An 18131-nucleotide genomic window follows, 5' to 3' on the forward strand; every position below is an offset into this window, starting at 1 on the left:
CCCAATAATGCAAAATAGGTTCTTTCACAAGAAAAAAGAATTGAAAAATACTTTAAGCTCCGAAGATTCTTCTATGATTGCAACAATAAGATTGGAAAATGGAAAAGGTACACTTTTGAAATCCCTTTATATAAGATTTTTGTACTTGCTTTTAGGATCATGGATCCATCTAGGACATTGGATTTGAAAATATATGAGATTAGGTTAGTTTTTAATATGACCTTAATATTATACAATATTTTATTTAATTTTACATAATTTTAAATTTATTACTTTAATTTTATGTTCTCAAACATAAGTATCAACTATATATAAGTAAGAATAATTTAAATTATTTTATCAGTATGAATAATTTGATTTTTTAAAATAAAACAAAATTTTTTTAACAGGAATAAAGTTTAATATATACATACATATAATATATATATTAGCATAGATTAGATCCCGAATGCATGAACTGATTCACCCTAACTTCTAGGTTAAGAAATACAAAATCAAAACATCACATGTGAATAGTTAAAAAAATTTACATGTTATCATTATTATTATTATTATAGAAGATATGGAGATCTACGCATATTGACTGCTCAGGTTGGCGTTTTGAACTTTTGAAGGATAGGTTGGTTCTGAGGCTGGGTTAATATGAGAGTATCAACTATCAACTCTAATGAGGTGTGCATTCGGTCGGTTTGGTGAATTCGGTTAATTAATTAAAAATTTTTGATTAAAAAAATCTCATTAATCTAACCGACGGAACCGAATTTCGATTAAATTAGTTAACTGATTTTAACCGATTTAATATATATATACATATATATAATATAAATATTATAAATAATATATATAAAATTTTAATATATATAATATATAAAAATAAATAAATAAAATTCTAGTATACATATAATATATATATATATAATTATTTATTATTAATTTATACTATTTGATTAATTTGGTCAATCAAATTAACAGAATCCAAAAACCGAATCAAAAATCGAAATTTAATGAAAATAAAAATCAAATCAAATTGAATAAATTTTTAATCTAACTAAATCGATTGAATTTACTTGATTCATTCAGTCTACTCTTGGCTAGTGTTGGCATATTGCCTCACACATTGAACAAATGGAGTTAAAATCTAAGGCTACACATGTTAAACCGGAAGAGGAGAAGATAAATTAGTTATTATAGTTATAGTTAGTTAAGCTTTCTTGTCTTGTATAAATATAGTCAAGCACTTTGTATTTTTTAGTTGAGATGTATTTTTTCTCAAATCATCTGTAATTTGACATGGTATTAAAGCAATAGTCTTATGCTCTCTTTTCCTGTTTCAAGAAAACTTGAAGAGTTCTGCTTGTTTTCCTCTCTCACAGGGTTCAAATCTCTTCCCATTGTAGATTTGATCGACGCAAATACTCACAAAAATTTGAAGAAAAGTAGTGAAGATGATGATGATTTCGTAGTTTAATTTTTTCTGCAAGTGAAAAGATACAACTGCTTGACATTGGCTTAGTGTTGAGCTGCAAGCATTGTTCCTATAAGAACCCGACCCAAGATAAGTGTATTAAATAAATGAGGAAAAGAGAAATAAAGTTTAAAAGGCAAAAATCTGCATGGCTCGTCGACGAGGCTTCTTTGCTCGTTGACGAAGCCTCTAGTTTAGCTCGGCAACAATATTCAGTAGCTTGTCAATGAGGAGATGCTGAGAGATTTTGGGAAATCCTAAAATCTCAGGCTCGTCGACAAGGCCACCTTGGCGTCGACGAACTTCCTTCTGTGGCCCGTCGACGAGTCCCATCGACGAGTTTGGCCGGGTCAATTTGTTTATAAATATCTTTTCACTTGCGTAGTGGTTAAGAAACCAAAAACCTCTCTCTCTCTCTCTCTCTCTCTCTCTCTCTCTCTCTCTCTCTCTAGGATTTCAGGCCGTCAGTTGACGGAATCTACGATCCAACGTTACCATGTGGTTCAGGAGGAGAATCTCTACGTTTATAGCGGACCAGAAATTCGTTTTGAGGATTTTCGGGTTGTGACCCAAAATCGAGGTAAAGGTCCGATTTCATTTTCGATTCGGTATATATGTAGTAGTAAGAATTGTAGTGAATATAGTTCTTGGATGTTTAGGTTTTGGAAACTCGGTTCGTAGTTTTGTAGCCGTAGAGTTCGAGTTTGTGGTATTCGGGAAAAGGTAAGGGGATTCTGTTTATATCAGTTATTTTTTAAATCGGGATCGATAAACCTATAGTTTACGATTGTTTGTATGTTTTGGCTATTTATTTGGGAAAATCTATCAGGTGAAAATGTGGGATTTTTGGGTTACAGTTTTTGAAAAAATTTGGGTTTCGAGTATCATCCTTATTTTTTTTAGAAAATTGTATGTTGTATAAAACTGTAGTATTGAAATGACCGTACCTGTATTTGTATTAAATTGTATTTCTTGAACTAAAAACGATATGATTTGTGTATGCTCAAATAAGTGTGGAATGAACTGTTGTATGTAAAATGTTCCAGGTTTTATAAAACAGTTAAGGGCAGCTAATTACCATACGCTGATGAGTATAGGAACATGAGTTCCAAAATTATTCTAGGTTTTGTAAAGCAGCTAGGGGCAGCTAATTATCGTATGTTGCCACCATGTCTCGGCTAATTACCATGGGTGAGAGTGTTCGACTCTATATTCAAGGGTGTGAAATATCACCAGTTTGTTTCTGTTAGTCACCGATGGGTGTTAGTGGACACCGTACTGGCAACGATATCGCCGTGAGGCTTCGGTCATTGTAGGGTATCATGTGCTTGAGTGTGACGACACTGACCTTATATTTGGTGTCGTATGTACTAGAACTGAATTGTGAAAATACTAGAACTGTATCGTCTAATGTTTTATGTCAAAGTAACACTTGTATGTCACACACTGATATAACTTGCTTTCTTCCTTACTGAGAGGTGTCTCACCCCGAATATACAAATATTTTTCAAGTCCTTTGGGTAGCCAAAACTAGCATCCTAGCGTCCGGAAGCGTGGGTATTAGTTAGCTACGTTTAATACCTGTGTAAGTACGAGTTTTGTAATTGGGTTGTCAGTGTTGGTTTTTGTAGACACCCGGAGTATGTACTGTATTTTGGGAACGTATATTCCAGTTATGTATAGACTCTAGTATGGTATGATCTATGTATATAAAGAACATTTTCGCTGCATATTTGATGAGTATGGATATGCATGTGAATGTGTATAGGGTGTACGTGTACCCCCCGGGGTCGGACCCTCATTCAGTATAGTATCATGTATGTTTTAATGATATAGAGACATGTTAGGTTACTAAAATCACATCTGGGACCCATCTGCGGGTTCAGGGCATGATAGCTTGGTATCAAAGCAAGAACCAGGTACTTAGGTCTTGTATACTTGGTTAGGTGTAGCTTTGTGTACATACTAGAGTATAGGATGTAGGAAATGGGTAGAGTAGGTCAAGGGTTGTTTTGTTGCTAGAGAGGGACTCATTGGCAGTGTTATGTGTTTTTCCTAGAATGACGATTTCAATAAAGAGACGGTAAACCATTGATAGTTTCATGTCGGTGTGGTAGGACAAACCTGGACTAGTGAGAATAGTAGTTGACATGATTAGTTTTCAATGATTGTGTTAACTGTGTAGGATATAGGAATTCTAAACGATTCCTATCATATTTTCATAATGGAGCCTAAGGATAACAACTTGGAAAATAGTTCTGAAGGGACTGCGAGTGATGGGTCTCCTTCTGTGCCTCGGGATTTAACGAGGCAGGTTATGCGAGAGATTAGGTGAAGTGTTAGGAGACGTGAGCACTCTCCTACTACTACAGGTTGTACCATAGAGAGGTTTACCCGCATGCACACTCTGACATTTACGGGAGGACCCGATATGATAGTGGTAAAGAATTGGGTGCAGAAGACCAAAAAGATATTGGAAGTTCTCCACTGCACCGACCAGCAGAAGGTTCTCTATTCTACTTTTCAGCTGGCTAGAGAGGCTGAAAGATGGTGGATGGCTATGAGTCTACTTGAGAAGCAGAGAACTGGTCCATCTAATATGACTTGGAGCCATTTCAAGGAGGTATTTTTCGAGAGATACTTCTCGGTTTCCACTCGTGATGCGAAGGCTAATAAGTTCTCGAGCTTGACTAAAGGAATCCTGACGGTGCAGAGATATACAGCTAGATATATTGAGCTATCTCATTTCACGCCGTATTTGATCTTGAACAAGTATGAGAAGACTCGAAGGTTAGAGAAGGGTTTAAGGAAAGACATCCGCAGGCTTGTAGGTATGCTGCAGATTCGAGAATTTTCTGTTCTAGTGGATAAAGCCACCATAGGCTGACCTCCAGGGGGATGAAGTAGTACAGGAATAGAAGAAGAGGCTAGTATCTTCTGGATCTCAGACTGGTCCTCAACAGGGATAGTGGAAGAAGAAGAAGAAGAACTATAGTTTGGGTTATCTCTAGAATACTGAATGGTAGGGTTTGCAGAGGGATCCGTTTTTTGAACCATGCACTAGATGTTGTAAATGGCATGACAGTGAATGCTAGCCGTTCTGGGGTAACTGCTACAATTGTGGCAAACCAAGCCACATATCCCGAAACTGTCAGGCACAAAGGAGCGATATGCTTGTACAGAGCTAGAACCGTGGGAGTAATCAGATGCCTCAAGAAAACTATCAGGCAAACATGTCTCCGGCAAGGGTGTACTCTCTTACTCCGGCAGATGCGGAACATGTTGGGAACATGGTGACAGGTACCATGTATTTTCTTTCGAATAGAACTGTTGTTTTATTTGATTTGGGAGCAACTCACTTTTTTATATCTACGAGTTTTGTGAAACTGTGTGGGGTTAAAACTCAAGTGATGGATGAGTGGTTATCTGTGGCTACATCGACTGGGAGTGTAACGATCTGTAGTAAGATGTTAAGGAACTGCCCAGTGATTATTCAAGGAAGACTACATCGGGGAACCTAGTAGTGTACGACATGTATGGATTTGACGTCATACTAGGAATGGATTGGTTGTTCTCTAGTTATGCAGTGATTGATTGTCGTAGGAAGGTAGTAGTGTTCAGACCTCCTGGGGAGGAGTATGAGTTCGTGGGATCGTGTGTGCATTCGACGCCATAGGCTCTATTAGCTATATAGGCGAGAAGGTTACTCTTGGAGGGATGTCAAGGGTATCTAGCTTGTGTGAAGGAACCACCTCAGGATGATTTGAGACTTGAAGATATTTGAGTGGTTAACCAATTTCCGGAGTTAAGAAAGAGTTTAATATCTCTTGGCACTTTGGATTGTAATGACTTCAATTATAAGTCCAAAGGTGGAGTCTTGACAGTATGAAAAGGTAATATGACTGTAATGAAAGGGCAGAGACTGGATGGAAATATTTACACGTTGTAAGGAACTACCATTGTAGGTAGAGTTGCAGTCGTGGATGCTAAATCAAATGAGACCGTCTTGTGGCATATGCGCCTTGGGCATATGGGGGAACACGGCATGAAGGAACTACACAAGAGGAAACTCTTGAAGGGCTTGAAATCATGTCGGTTGGAATTTTGCAGGATATGTGTTCTTGGAAAACAAAATAGCGAAAAGTTCATATTAGCTACTCATTATACGTAAGGTATTCTTGACTATGTGCATTCAGATGTTTAGGGCCCAGTTAGAGTCGCATCAAAGGGTGGACATGTGTATTATGTGAGTTTTATTGATGATTACTCATAGAAGGTCTAGGTATACTTCATGTGTCACAAATCAAATATTTTTTCCAGGTTTAAGATTTGGAAGGCTGAAGTGGAGAACTAAACAGGAAGGAGAATCAAATACTTGGGGTCGGATAATGGGACTGAGTATGCTGATTCTCGATTTATGGAGTTTTGTGCGGAGCAGGGCATCAAGAGACATTTTACAATTCACCAGACACCTCAACAAAATGGTGTGGTAGAATGGATGAACCAGATTCTTGCTAATAAGGCTCGATGCATCAGGCTTAATGCAGGGCTATCAAAGAACTTCTGGGCTGAGACATTAGTATGGCTCGTTTTCTGATAAATTGATCACCAAAGGCATCACTAGAGGCTAGAGTGAAAAAATAGGTTTGGATGGGAAATGCAGTAGACTACTTTGGATTGAAGGCATTCAGGTGTCCAGCCTATGTCCACGTGTCTAGTGAGGAGAGGTCTAAGTTTGACCTGAAGTCTCGTTGTTGCATCTTTTTGGGATATCCAGAATGTGTGAAGGGGTGCAAGTTATGGGACTCAGTGGCAAACAAGGTGATGATTAGTAGGGATGTAGTCTTTGATAAGAAGGCTATGGTGAAACGTACTTAAGAATATGAAGAAAACAAATAGGAGTTAGAAAGTTAGGGCAATGATGAATATGTTGTGCAGGTGGAGTTGGAAGCTCAGGGCAATGAAAATGATCATGGTACTATGGTTGCAAGGAGCTCTAGCTCGGAAAACTAGAAAATCGACGATATTCCTATACGGAGATCCATATGCACTATCAAACCTCCATCAAGGTATGAATTTGAAGAGTTAGTATCTTATGCTTTCCTAACTTGTTGCAATGATCCAACTACATTTCAAGGTAGTGCACGGCTAGGAGAAAGATAAGTGGATGGGAACAATGATTGAGGAGATGGAATCACTACATATAAAAGAACAAAACTTGGGTCTTGGTGGAGCTTCCTAATGGGAAGAGACCGATAGGTTGCAAATGGGTATATAGGAAGAAGGAGGAAATTTCAGAAAAGGAATGAGAGAAATTCAAGGCACAGTTAGTGGTAAAAGGATACTCACAAAAGAAGAGGATAGATTATGATGAGATCTTTTTTCCAGTGGTCCGACATACTTCTATCAGAATTGTGTTAGGGTTGGTAACTCATTACGATCTTCATTTGGAACAAATGGATGTGAAGACAGTGTTTCTTCATGGTGACTTGGAGGAACAAATCTACATGGTACAACCGAAGGGATTTATTGAACCAGGAAAAGAAAATTTTGTTTGCAGGTTGTAGAAATCTCTTTATGGGTTGAAACAGTCTCCAAGGCAATGGTATAAATGGTTTTATTCTTACATGATCAAGTTTGGCTACAAAAGGTGTGAGTATGACTGCTGCGTATATGTGAATAAGCTTGAGGATGGTTCTCTTATTTTCTTGTTATTGTATATTGATGACAAGTTGATAGCTGCAAAGGATTTAACTGAGGTGAATCAGTTAAAAGACCTATTGTATAAGGAATTTGACATGAAGGATCTTGGTTTAGTTAAGAAAATACTTGGGATGAAGATTTGCCATGATAGAATTGTAGGGAGGTTATGGTTATCTCAGGGTGATTATGTACAGAAGGTGTTGGAGAGGTTTAGCGTGGTTGATGCAAAACCGGTGTGTACTCCTCAAGTGAATCATTTCAAGTTGTCTACTGCAGATTGCTCAAGTTCGAATGAAGAAATCCGAGATATGTCAAAGGTCCCCTATGTTAGTGTTATAGGGAGTTTGATGTATGTCATGGTGTGTACGAGGTCAGATTTGGCTCATGCGGTGAGCGTGGTAAGTAGGTTTCTTTCTAATCTAGGAAGGCAACATTAGGAAGCCGTCAAATGGATATTTAGATACTTACGAGGTACATCAGGATATGACATCATGCTCAGCAAGCAACTGGGTTATCCTTCAGTTATGGGGTTTGTTGATGCTGATTATACTGGAGATATGGATGACAGAAGGTGTACAACGGGATATGTGTCTACCCTTGTAGGAGGACCAGTGTGTTGGAAATCCATGGTACAGTCTCTGGTAGCATTATCTAAAATTCAGGTGGAATATATGGCAGTTGTTGAAACTGCAAAGGAAGCCTTATGGCTTATTGGTTTAGTCAGAGAGCTGGGGTTATAGCAAGATGGTGTGGTGCTGAATTGTGATAGTCAGAGTGTCATTTACTTGGTGAAGAATTAGATATACAATGCTAGAACCAAGCACATTGATGTGAAGTTTCATAGGGTTCGGGAATCGATTGCTTCGGGTGAGCTTGTGTTGGAGAAAGTTCACACATCTGAAAATACAGCGAATATCCTAACAAAATCAGTTAATTTAGAGAAGTTCAAGCATTGCTTAGACTTACTCCATGTCTCCAAGTGATAGAAGAGAAACATACCCAACCAAACGTTTAAAAATTCAATATGGAGCAGTTAAACATGTTTTTCGGGATTCCCCTAAGGGGCGTATAATCGCCAAGGTGGAGATTGTTGTTTGTGGCTATTATGCTTTATTTTTCTTAAGTAAATAAGGAAGAAGGAAAAACATGAAAGGGCAGCACAGTAGGAGATCGTTGACGAATGCCCTGTGTTCATCAACAAGAGGACAGCAAGGACTCGTAGACAAAGGTTTTGAAATCGTCGACGAGAAAATACTGAGAGCAGGGAAATCTAAAAGTTCTGGACTCATTGACAAAAGCATGTTATCATCGACGAGTGGTCTTTTATGGATTGTTAACGAAACCCTAAACTCGTCTACAAAAGGCACTTGGGTTGCGAGCAGTTTTTCTAAATTTTGAATTTTTGAACGTTGCGTGGTTGGAAACGGAGGGAAACCTTTGAGGAACTTCTATATATGTTATTCTGGGCATATATTGAAGTAGAGAGTGATCATTTTGAAAAGTGTATTGTGTACATTGTAATTTCATAATGAAATTTGTATGTCATTGCTGTCGTGGATGTAGGCTTTACCGAACCACGTAAAAATCTGTTATTGCTCTTATTCTGGTTGTGTTTGCATTTACGTGTTGTTTATTCCGCTGTGCATTCTATTTATTCTACCCATATCACAACACGATCACAATTTGTAACAAAGCCTCTCGGTTCTTTAGTTTCATCATAATCTCCCCAAGATGAACATTCTCAATATCCATGTTCATCTTGAGGGTGAGTGTTGGAATATTGCCTCACACATTCAACAAATGAAATTAAAATCTAAGGCTACACATGTTAAACTGGTAGAGGAGAAGATAAGTTAGTTATTATAGTTATAATTAGTAAAGCTTAATTACCTTGTATAAATATAGTTAAATACTTTGTATTTTTTAGTTGAAATGTACTTTTTCTCAAATCATCGGTAATTTGACAAGTGGCTCCTCCTCTCCACGCACTACAAACATGTCATCTTCCAAGCTCTTGGTGTCCCCTCCCCCTCCCCTCTCCCTCCATTCCACCACGTCATCATCACATTCACTCCGACCAAAATAAAAAAAAAAAAAAAATGGTCTTTTGGCTAAGTGACTGCCTTGTTTTATTTCAAATATTTAAAATAAAATATAAAAATAAAATAAATTATTGTTATAAACATAAAAAAAAAAAAATTATAACTTTCTTCAATCTCCAACACTTCAATGTTGATTTATATAAATTTTAGATCATAAAATAATTTTTGGATGGTAAAATATCACATTAATTTTTTAGAGAATTCAACCTCTTTTAACCAATCATATATTATTTCCTTAATTTAATATTTATTAAAAAATTGGAAACACATATATTTACTAAGATTTTTTGAAGAAAGAGAACTTGCAGATTTTCACTAGTTAATTATTTGATCTTGTTTCATTTCCTTTTCCTTTTTCCTGAAAAAAAAAATATTCTATATCTTTAGTGTAATAATAAATAAAGAAATAATTTTATTTTTATTTTTATATTTTATAAAACAAGATAATAATAAATAATAATATCTTAATTGAGAAATGTCCTTTTTTTCAAAGAGAGAAAAAGTCAACAAATTTAACAACTCGCCATTTACAAGATTAAAAATATATATTATCAACGGAAATCAAGTGTATTTTTTTTTAATTCAAAAGCACACTAAAAATTATAGAACGTAAATTTCTTGTATGTGAAAAATAATACAAGAAAAAAGGGTTGTATAATTATACTCTGATTTTGAATTTATATTTATTAAATTTAGGTAAAATGTAATACAAATTGTATCGAAATTTGTCAATTAACCAAATTCAAATCTAAGATTCAAAATTCATGCCCCCAAACACAATATAAATGACTTTTGAAAATTAAATTATAAAAAGATTATTCATCTTGAATATTTTAAAATACATTATAAAATAAAAAATAAAACAATGTAAAAAAGAAAAACTTATTAGACAAAGTATACGAGTTTTAAGATTAGTTTGTAAATTTTTTTTAGAACTTATTTCACTATATTATTTATGGTTAAATATTTTATAAATATAATAAAATTATATTATTTATTATTATGATAATATCATAGCAACATTTCTTTGGATTGTAAACTATAAAATTCTTGACAAAATAGAGGGAGGATATTATTTCAATTAATTAAAATATAAAGTGTGGAGACCCACATGTTTGAAATTATGATCCGCTAGGTTGAAAAAAGAAAGGAAAAAATCAAAACAATTTACGAACTCTTATTTGACCTCAACAGTCCCGCCCATCCGCGTGACCCCCCGGCTCCACCACGTTCAGTAAAACGGGCGTTTTCCCAGTGTCCTCTGCTCAGAAAATGGTACGCCATGCTGAAATTAGGGTACCCACCACAGAGGAGAGAGGGAGAGAGAGAGAGGAATAGTTGGATGGACTATGTCGGTTGAGAATGGAGGGTGGAGAAGGGAAGGTGAAGGTGCTGCCACGACGTACGTTTGGGTTGGCTGCCCTCTCTGTTTTGTTTTACGTCAAAACGTAAAACGTATCTGATCCAGGTTGACATTTTACCCCCCAAAAAAACTGCAGAGATTCAGGATGCGAGCTCAAGAAAATTAACGCAGATATAGAGGAGAGGGGCAGGTAGAATTAAGAAGATGCGAGCCAGAATATGATGGAATCATAGGAAACAGATCGGGTTTGCCATAACAGAGGAGTTGAATTAAGAAGGCAGGCAGGCAGAGAGACGGGAACAGGGGATGAGGCGATGACGAGAAGCTGCTCTCAAGGGGAAATATCTCGTCATTGCTGCGTCAATTAATATATATTAGGGTCAGGGAATTGAAGAAGAAATTAACAGAGAGAGGGAGAGAGAAGATGGAGAAGGTGGTAGTGGGAGGATGGGGGAGGAGTAGAGAGGCGATGGAAGAGATGGGGATAATAGGGGGGCTGATAGGGGTGCAGTTTGTGTACGCCGGCAACTCGGTGCTGCTGAGTTACCTCATGACTCTGGGGCTCAACCCTCTCTCCCTCATCATCTACACCGCCTTCTCCACCTTCCTCGTCCTCTCCCCTCTCTCCCTCTATTTTGAAAGGTACCCTCCTACCCATCTCTCTATCTCTCTCTCTCTCTCTCTCTCTCTCTCTCTCTCTCTCTCTCTCATGCATGTTCATGTCATTGCAGGAGTAAATGGCCCAAGAAATTCAGCATAAAGTTGATGATTCAGCTGTTTTTAATCGCCCTGGGAGGGTGAGCATATTTTTATTTATTATTTCATGGCTTCGAATATATTTAGGAGAAGGAAAAACATAAGAATAAATTTATTTTTCATGCACAAGGGCCTGCAAGGGGACCCAAAAGTGCCGTGCCCCTTCTAAATATCTTCTCATATTTTTTTTATTATTATTATTTTTTCTGGATGAAATTTGGCTTGCCGGTGCCAGTGATGGTGATAAGGTACTTTTGATGATTTTTTTTTTTTCACCCTATTCAATTATTCTCTTAAACCATAGGGTTTATTTTTTTTCCCTCCTAAGAGGGCCCATCGTAGATTTTTTATTAGACAATTAAATTATTTTCTTTTTGGGAATTTTCCAACATAAGAAATTCTCAGAGTATAAAGATCTCGGTTGAGTTAGTTATGTTTTAGAATTACTTTTCTTAAAAATAATTAACTTTTTTAGAATTGTAGTTTATGGGTTTTTTTGACGTCTATACCCAAGAATTCTCAAACTATAATTTCGGAAATTTTAATGCACTCTTTTTTAATTTTCGCTATGACCCCTTTGTTTTAACAATGTGAGAAAATTTAACTAACAAATAAAACTCTATTCAATTGTTAAGCAAAGAATCAGAATAAGTTCATCAGGAAGTGAATTAAAGGAAATTTTCAATACAGGTACAGAAAGGGACGGAGATTCAACTACCTGAATCTCCCAACACAATTCTCGATTATCAAATGCCACCTTATTTAAATATTTATATTCTTTAATTTCAAAAGAAAATTTAAATAAAAAATTTAAGATCGGTTAAATTATGAAAAGTAATTTTTATTTTGTATTTTTTATTTCTAAAAAATAAGAAAAAAAAATATAACGTTATTCTATAGTTTCTCAACATTTATACAGAAAATCTGAAAAACAAAAACAATTATTTTCTAGGCCTTTAATGTTTGCATCATCATCTAAAAATGTGCACTTAGAGTGCAACTGTTATTGTCACTGATCCGAAATTTGAACCTGAACAAGTTCCTGGGATCACTCTGACAGCACCAAACCGGGACTGCTTCTAACCTTTTTGTTGCCCATTTTCAATTTGCAGGGTAACTCTGTTCCAAACGCTATTCCTAAAGGGGATTAAGCTGACCTCGCCAGCAATGGCTACAGCCATGCCAAACCTTGCTCCAGGCCTCATTTTCATCATTGCATGGACCTTTAGGTATCATACATCCGTCGCATGATTGTCTATATGCCATTCGTATTTGTCAATTCTGATGGAGAACAAATTGTAAAATTTCAAAGTTTTGATTTGCTACTCTTGATTCCTAGTGTAGGCAAGTTCTTCACGACTCAAGTTCATTAGAGAACTCATGAATTAGCATTAGCAAGGTTGCTCTTAAGGCATGCGTACCTTGAATAATGCTCCCATGATTGCCCAATTTTAACCCTTCTAAGTAGCAATTGTCATGCAGATTGGAGAGAGTCAAACTAAGCTGTGTATACAGTAAAGTCAAGATCGTTGGCACACTATTGTGTGTCGTTGGTGCCATCGCAATGAGCCTTCTGCAGAGTACCACGACAGCAAAACAAGCTGAACAATTTCCCACTGTTTCGGAAACTAATCTATTTGACAGAGGAAAGATAATTGGTTCGATGTACCTAATGGCAGCAGTTCTCGTATTATCAAGCAACATTGTCTTGCAGGTACCATCCAAAGTTGGCAAAAAAAAAAAAATGGGGACAATAATTTGAGTCAAAGAACATTTTAGCTATCCTAGTTTAGTTTACTCAAACTGTAATGCAATTTTATAGGCTGCAACTTTGAGAGCTTTCCCTGCTCCGATGTCGTTGTGCGCGATAACGTCCTTAATCGGTGTGTTTACAACTGCACTTGTACAATTGATTCAAGAGCACAAACTGGACTGTGGATGGCCACTCATTAGCATCCAAGACCTCGTCGGCATTTCTCTACTGGTAAAATTACCCTTTTTTCTCTCAATGTCTTAAGTATCAAATCATACTCAGCATAGAAATTGGTAAACTATTAATGGAGGGGAAAATAAGAAGACCCATGCCTTCAAAATCCATTACTCTCATACTATGATTTCAATTCTACGGAAGTACCTTTCCTTGAGTTTTTAACATTGTAACATGCATATAAGCAAGCATAATTTCTCAATAAAAGCTTTATATTAATTGCGCCATAACATCTTTATTAGTTACCTATTTTTCATTTGATGCATAGGGAGGTGCGGTGGGCGGAGTGTGTGTAAGCTTCAATGGATGGGCAATGAAGAAAAGAGGGCCGGTACTTGTGTCCATGTTCAACCCCATTGCAACAGTCTGCTCAGCCATCCTCTCATTTATCACCTTAGGAGAATCCATCAATTTAGGAAGGTACATGAATGAACTAGCCAGCTAGCGACCTAATTTATTTCTCATTAGTATATTTCTGTAGCTCCAATAACCAACTTTTAGAATATACACTTGTGGTCTTCTTATATCTCACCCCATTACTGCAGCCTTGCGGGTATGGTCATCATGTTCACTGGTCTGTATCTTGTGTTGTGGGCTAAAGGGAAAGAAGGGTACTCCTCCAATGAGGAAGCTTTGGAATGTGAGTATGATGCAGAGAAGCCTTTGTTAAGTTGAAAATATGTTCAGTTTGTGTGTATAAATTGTATGTGCTTGGACCTAGACGAGAATCTCTGGAACACAAGTGGGCACTCCCATGTTCAGGAACATCTATGTGTAGGGAAGGCAATAATTTGTGGGAATTGGTTAGCAAGCATATGGTACACTTTGGAATGTTGTGTAGGACTGCCATCTCGAGCCAGGCCCCTCATGAACTTAAAGCCTATTTGGTATACAGAGAAACCTCTTCTTTATAGTTTTATTAACTAGATTGCTACATTATATCATAGCATTTGTGACATGGGATGCTCTATGTAGGGATAGGATACTAACAACAAAAAGGAATTTTAGGACCCTTTTAGAAATTAAATGGTTATAACTCAACTTTTGTGTTTACCGAAAGAGTAAGCTTAAATGCTGCATCCTTATTCTCTCTCGATATGGATAATATGACATTTATATATCGGAAAAGCTAACTTATTTAAAGATTTTCATTATTGATTTTTTTTTCTCTTTTTCTTTTGTAGCTAAAACTCGTTTAGAAGGTCGTGTTTGATGTCATCAAGTCTATCTTGAGCATTTTAGGGTAAACTTCTCCACCATAGCAATTTTTTGCTATGTTTGATTCCACAAGGTTAGCTCGTGTGGGATGGACAATTGTTTTAGGTGAGATTGTATGACAAGGTATGGCTACACAATTTATTTATTCTTTTGTTTTGGGGGGGGGGGGGTGTGGGTGGATTTTTTTTTTTTTCCTTTTCTTGGGTTTTCCATGTTATTCAAAATTTTGGAAACAAATAGTGTTATTCTTTTAATTGTTGTTGTTTGCCTCCTCCTTCCCCCCTTTTTGGGCTTTTGTAGGGAGGGAGAGCAGATAATGGAGTTAAATGATACTAATGTCTCCATCCATCCACTTTTTTCCCGTGAAGAGGGGCTCTCACTAATATTTTCCCTTTTTTTCCCTCAAGAAGAAAAAAAACACACAGGGTTAAACACACACACACACACACACAAACACATGGTGCTTCCAATCACAAAGTGTGCCTGCATACCCGTGTTAGGAATTCAATTGATTGAGAGACGATTTGCATCACTTCATGTTAAGGCCTTTGGAATGTGATTTGCCTATATATCTTAAATATTATTTCATCACATATATTTAGTCATGTGAATATGTGTTTACTAACTTGGCCATAGAAATAAATAAATAATAGGGGAGAGAGAGAGAGAGAGAGAGAGAGAGAGAGAGAGAGAGAGAGAGAGAGAGAGAATGCTTTTTCCAACAAGTAAATAATATGGCTGTCTACAAGACGAGTCGTAAATGTCTTTCATTTTCATTCTCTATTTGGTATTTTTATGGCATAGAAATAATTTATGTTTGACTCTCTTTCTTAGGACACGTGCAACACTGCCCTAGTTTAGGAGTGTGTGTAAATGCCACCACAATATTTTTCTAAAAGTGGTAAAGGAATAATGACACGACCTAAAGTACCATCTAGGAAAATAATTGGTTTAAAAATTTTGAAAATGTGTTGCTACCATACTTTTTGTATGTTTCACTCATTAATTTGATCGAGGACCATTCTGAATATGTGCATAGGCATTCATCCAACTAGATGCTTCAAAACCATCTACCTCAGTAAATCCTCAAGCCACATGTTGTATCAAGGTACTAATATATATCAAACAATTTCATTCAAGAAATAATAAAAGAACACGCATCCACTAGATCAAGTTAAAAAGTAAAAATTTTAACTTGGGAAATTAAGGGCCTTAAACTTAATAGCCTAATTTGCAACAACAAAGTACAAGTACAAAATTCAACCACAGAGTTAGCCTCTTGACACATGTGAAAAAATTCCAAAAGTGATTGAAGCACTCATAATGATGATACTACATGAACATCAACTCAAGAAAACAAGCTCCGCAAGATTCCCTGATGCTCTCCATTTGTAACGTCTATCTGTTTCACTCACCCAATTTTTTATTGTCATATGTTTTTTAACACATACAAATCATAATGACACTTAATTTATATTCTAGAAATGATGCAAACTTTCATAATTTCATTTTGTTTTACTATCTACCATTCTAATACCATGCATAATAAAGAACTATCAATTGCATTTGTGTAAGAAATTAAAGATTTTATTTTCACATAATGCCGATAAGAACAAGCCCCATCTTTAGTGTGGCGGGACCTTTTAGCATCAATTGCTCCAATATGTCTTCTTCTAATACTGGTAGTGTGTACGGCCTTTGAGTAGCAATCATAAGATACTAGCAAAATTTTGGCAATCTTTGTAGTGCTACAAGGCTTAGTCAACATTTCACATAACAGATTGCAAGTATTTCATTATGAAGTGTTAAAGCCCTTTGTTTTTCTAACTTCTAAATTTTAGCATTTTACTTAAGTATTCCTCTTCCAAGTTTTTATAAATTTCTTCTTATTGGGAATATACAATGTCTACTGAAAGGAATTTATAAATCTCATTTTTCCTTCAATCACCACAACTGGGTTCCTTCTTTAGCTTGCTTCTTTCATCTTCGCTGTCACTTTTGTAGCATCGCCCCATTTTATTGAGGAATCATAGATACTAGATAGAAGACCTTAAGTTCCCACCCAACATCCCCACAACCAACCTTGTTCGAAGCTACTTCCTTAGTTCAAGATTTCCAAGGATTTAAAAGCACTTAGCAAAGTTCCCAACATGATATAGTATTTTATAACCTTCATGCTTCTAATAAAATCATAAACATTCTCAAGATCCACAATGCATCCATAAAAGTCAATTTGTGGTTCAATCCCTTAATCTTTAGTCATAAGATTAAAGATATGAAAACCCAAATTCATCAAACCCAAAAAACTACGAGCATTGGACATAGTGAATATAGCTACAAAAATAATCTCATTTGGCCGCACTACTCATCCATCATTCCCCCAAAACATTTCTACAAGTTTCATGCTCTTGGCATGTGTGACAAACCCTACAATCATGAAATTATAAATGGTCAGACCTATCTTTTATCTACCATGCCCTTGTCCCAGATTAATCCTATCACACCTTGAAGACATGTTAATAAAAGTTGACCCCATGTATATGTTGACACCTTATTTTGTCCAGGGTCAAACTAGCCAATATATGTATTAATTTGGAGTTGAAGGAGCAATTAAGAGTGAATGTGAGTTTAAGAACAATTATTAAAAACATGTTCTCTCTCCCAGTCTCCCTGCCTTTCAATGTGCAAATCTCGCATTTAGAGTATTGCGGAGCCTTAATTTCATATTTTGAGACTCATTTATTCAAGAATAAGGGTTTATCCTCATTTTAATTGAAAATTAGACAAGAATAGGGTAAAAAGAGGGCCCAAACACTTCCATTGGACATAAAAGGGAGATCCTTTTAAGTTTAGAGGCATTTTTAGAAAAAATAAATAAATAAAGAATGAAACCCTAGCCTTGTTCTATTTAAAGGGACTTAAGGTTCAAGGAAAAAAAAAATGGGAGATTGGAGGCACACATGTTGACCACCAAGGACAACTGCACGCCCAAGCTAGGCAAAAGAGATAGAAAAGAAAGGAAGAAAAAGAGAAGGAAACTCTATCGAAATCTAAACACTGATGCCTGAAAACGTTGGATTCCTCAAAGATTCAAAGTGCCAAGACACAAGTATTTTAGTCTTACATTATCATTAAAATACTTTTTTTTTTTTTTAAAAGAAGAAGAAGAAGTGTGGCACCTCCATTTGTTTATTGATAACTCCTCATTTTTGGCGAAGGAATACTGTGGTTACAAGACAATCAATGGGAGATAACAACAGACAACACGTTAAAAACCTCCCAAAGAACAACACCAACATCCAGCTAAAAATCGGGTTATAAGTCCAAACAAAACAAAACAAAACAAGACCTACAAAACAAACCTCACGCAACAAAACAAAACAAAAGATAAATAACATAAAGCATAAGCTAAAACCAAAAGGAAATCAGCTAAACATACCTCATATAAGTCATACACATCTTCTCCAATTTATACAAACCATTGCTAACTCTAGGGAGTTGACTATTATTTGTAAACAAACTATTCCTCCCCATAGC

The 18131-nt window shown here is 36.2% G+C and overlaps 1 protein-coding gene across 2 annotated transcripts; it reads left to right on the forward strand.

The window, feature by feature from the left end:
• The first annotated feature begins 10534 nt into the window (after positions 1–10534).
• Positions 10535–14942, forward strand: LOC131164009 (WAT1-related protein At5g47470). 2 transcript variants are annotated; one of them, XM_058120903.1, is made up of 8 exons: positions 10543–11275; positions 11365–11430; positions 12502–12618; positions 12872–13103; positions 13212–13373; positions 13645–13796; positions 13922–14016; positions 14561–14942. In XM_058120903.1, the coding sequence occupies exons 1-8, from the start codon at positions 11058–11060 to the stop codon at positions 14587–14589; spliced, it is 1071 nt and encodes a 356-aa protein (XP_057976886.1). In that variant the 5' UTR covers positions 10543–11057; the 3' UTR covers positions 14590–14942. The 2 variants fall into 2 exon arrangements, with proteins under 2 accessions (XP_057976885.1, XP_057976886.1); XM_058120902.1 differs by lacking the exon at positions 14561–14942 and having other exon boundaries at positions 10535–11275; positions 13922–14317.
• The last annotated feature ends 3189 nt before the right edge of the window (positions 14943–18131 follow it).

This window comes from Malania oleifera, chromosome 9, assembly GCF_029873635.1.
Source record: "Malania oleifera isolate guangnan ecotype guangnan chromosome 9, ASM2987363v1, whole genome shotgun sequence".
Lineage (NCBI taxonomy): Eukaryota > Viridiplantae > Streptophyta > Magnoliopsida > Santalales > Ximeniaceae > Malania > Malania oleifera.

Bases quoted from the DNA above. Each gene is read 5' to 3' on its own strand.
- LOC131164009 (XM_058120902.1), top strand. From the start codon at position 11,058: ATGGAGAAGGTGGTAGTGGGAGGATGGGGGAGGAGTAGAGAGGCGATG. The intron at 11,276-11,364 runs GTACCCTCCTAC...ATGTCATTGCAG, and splicing joins CTCTCCCTCTATTTTGAAAG to GAGTAAATGGCCCAAGAAAT. The intron at 12,619-12,871 runs GTATCATACATC...ATTGTCATGCAG, and splicing joins ATCATTGCATGGACCTTTAG to ATTGGAGAGAGTCAAACTAA.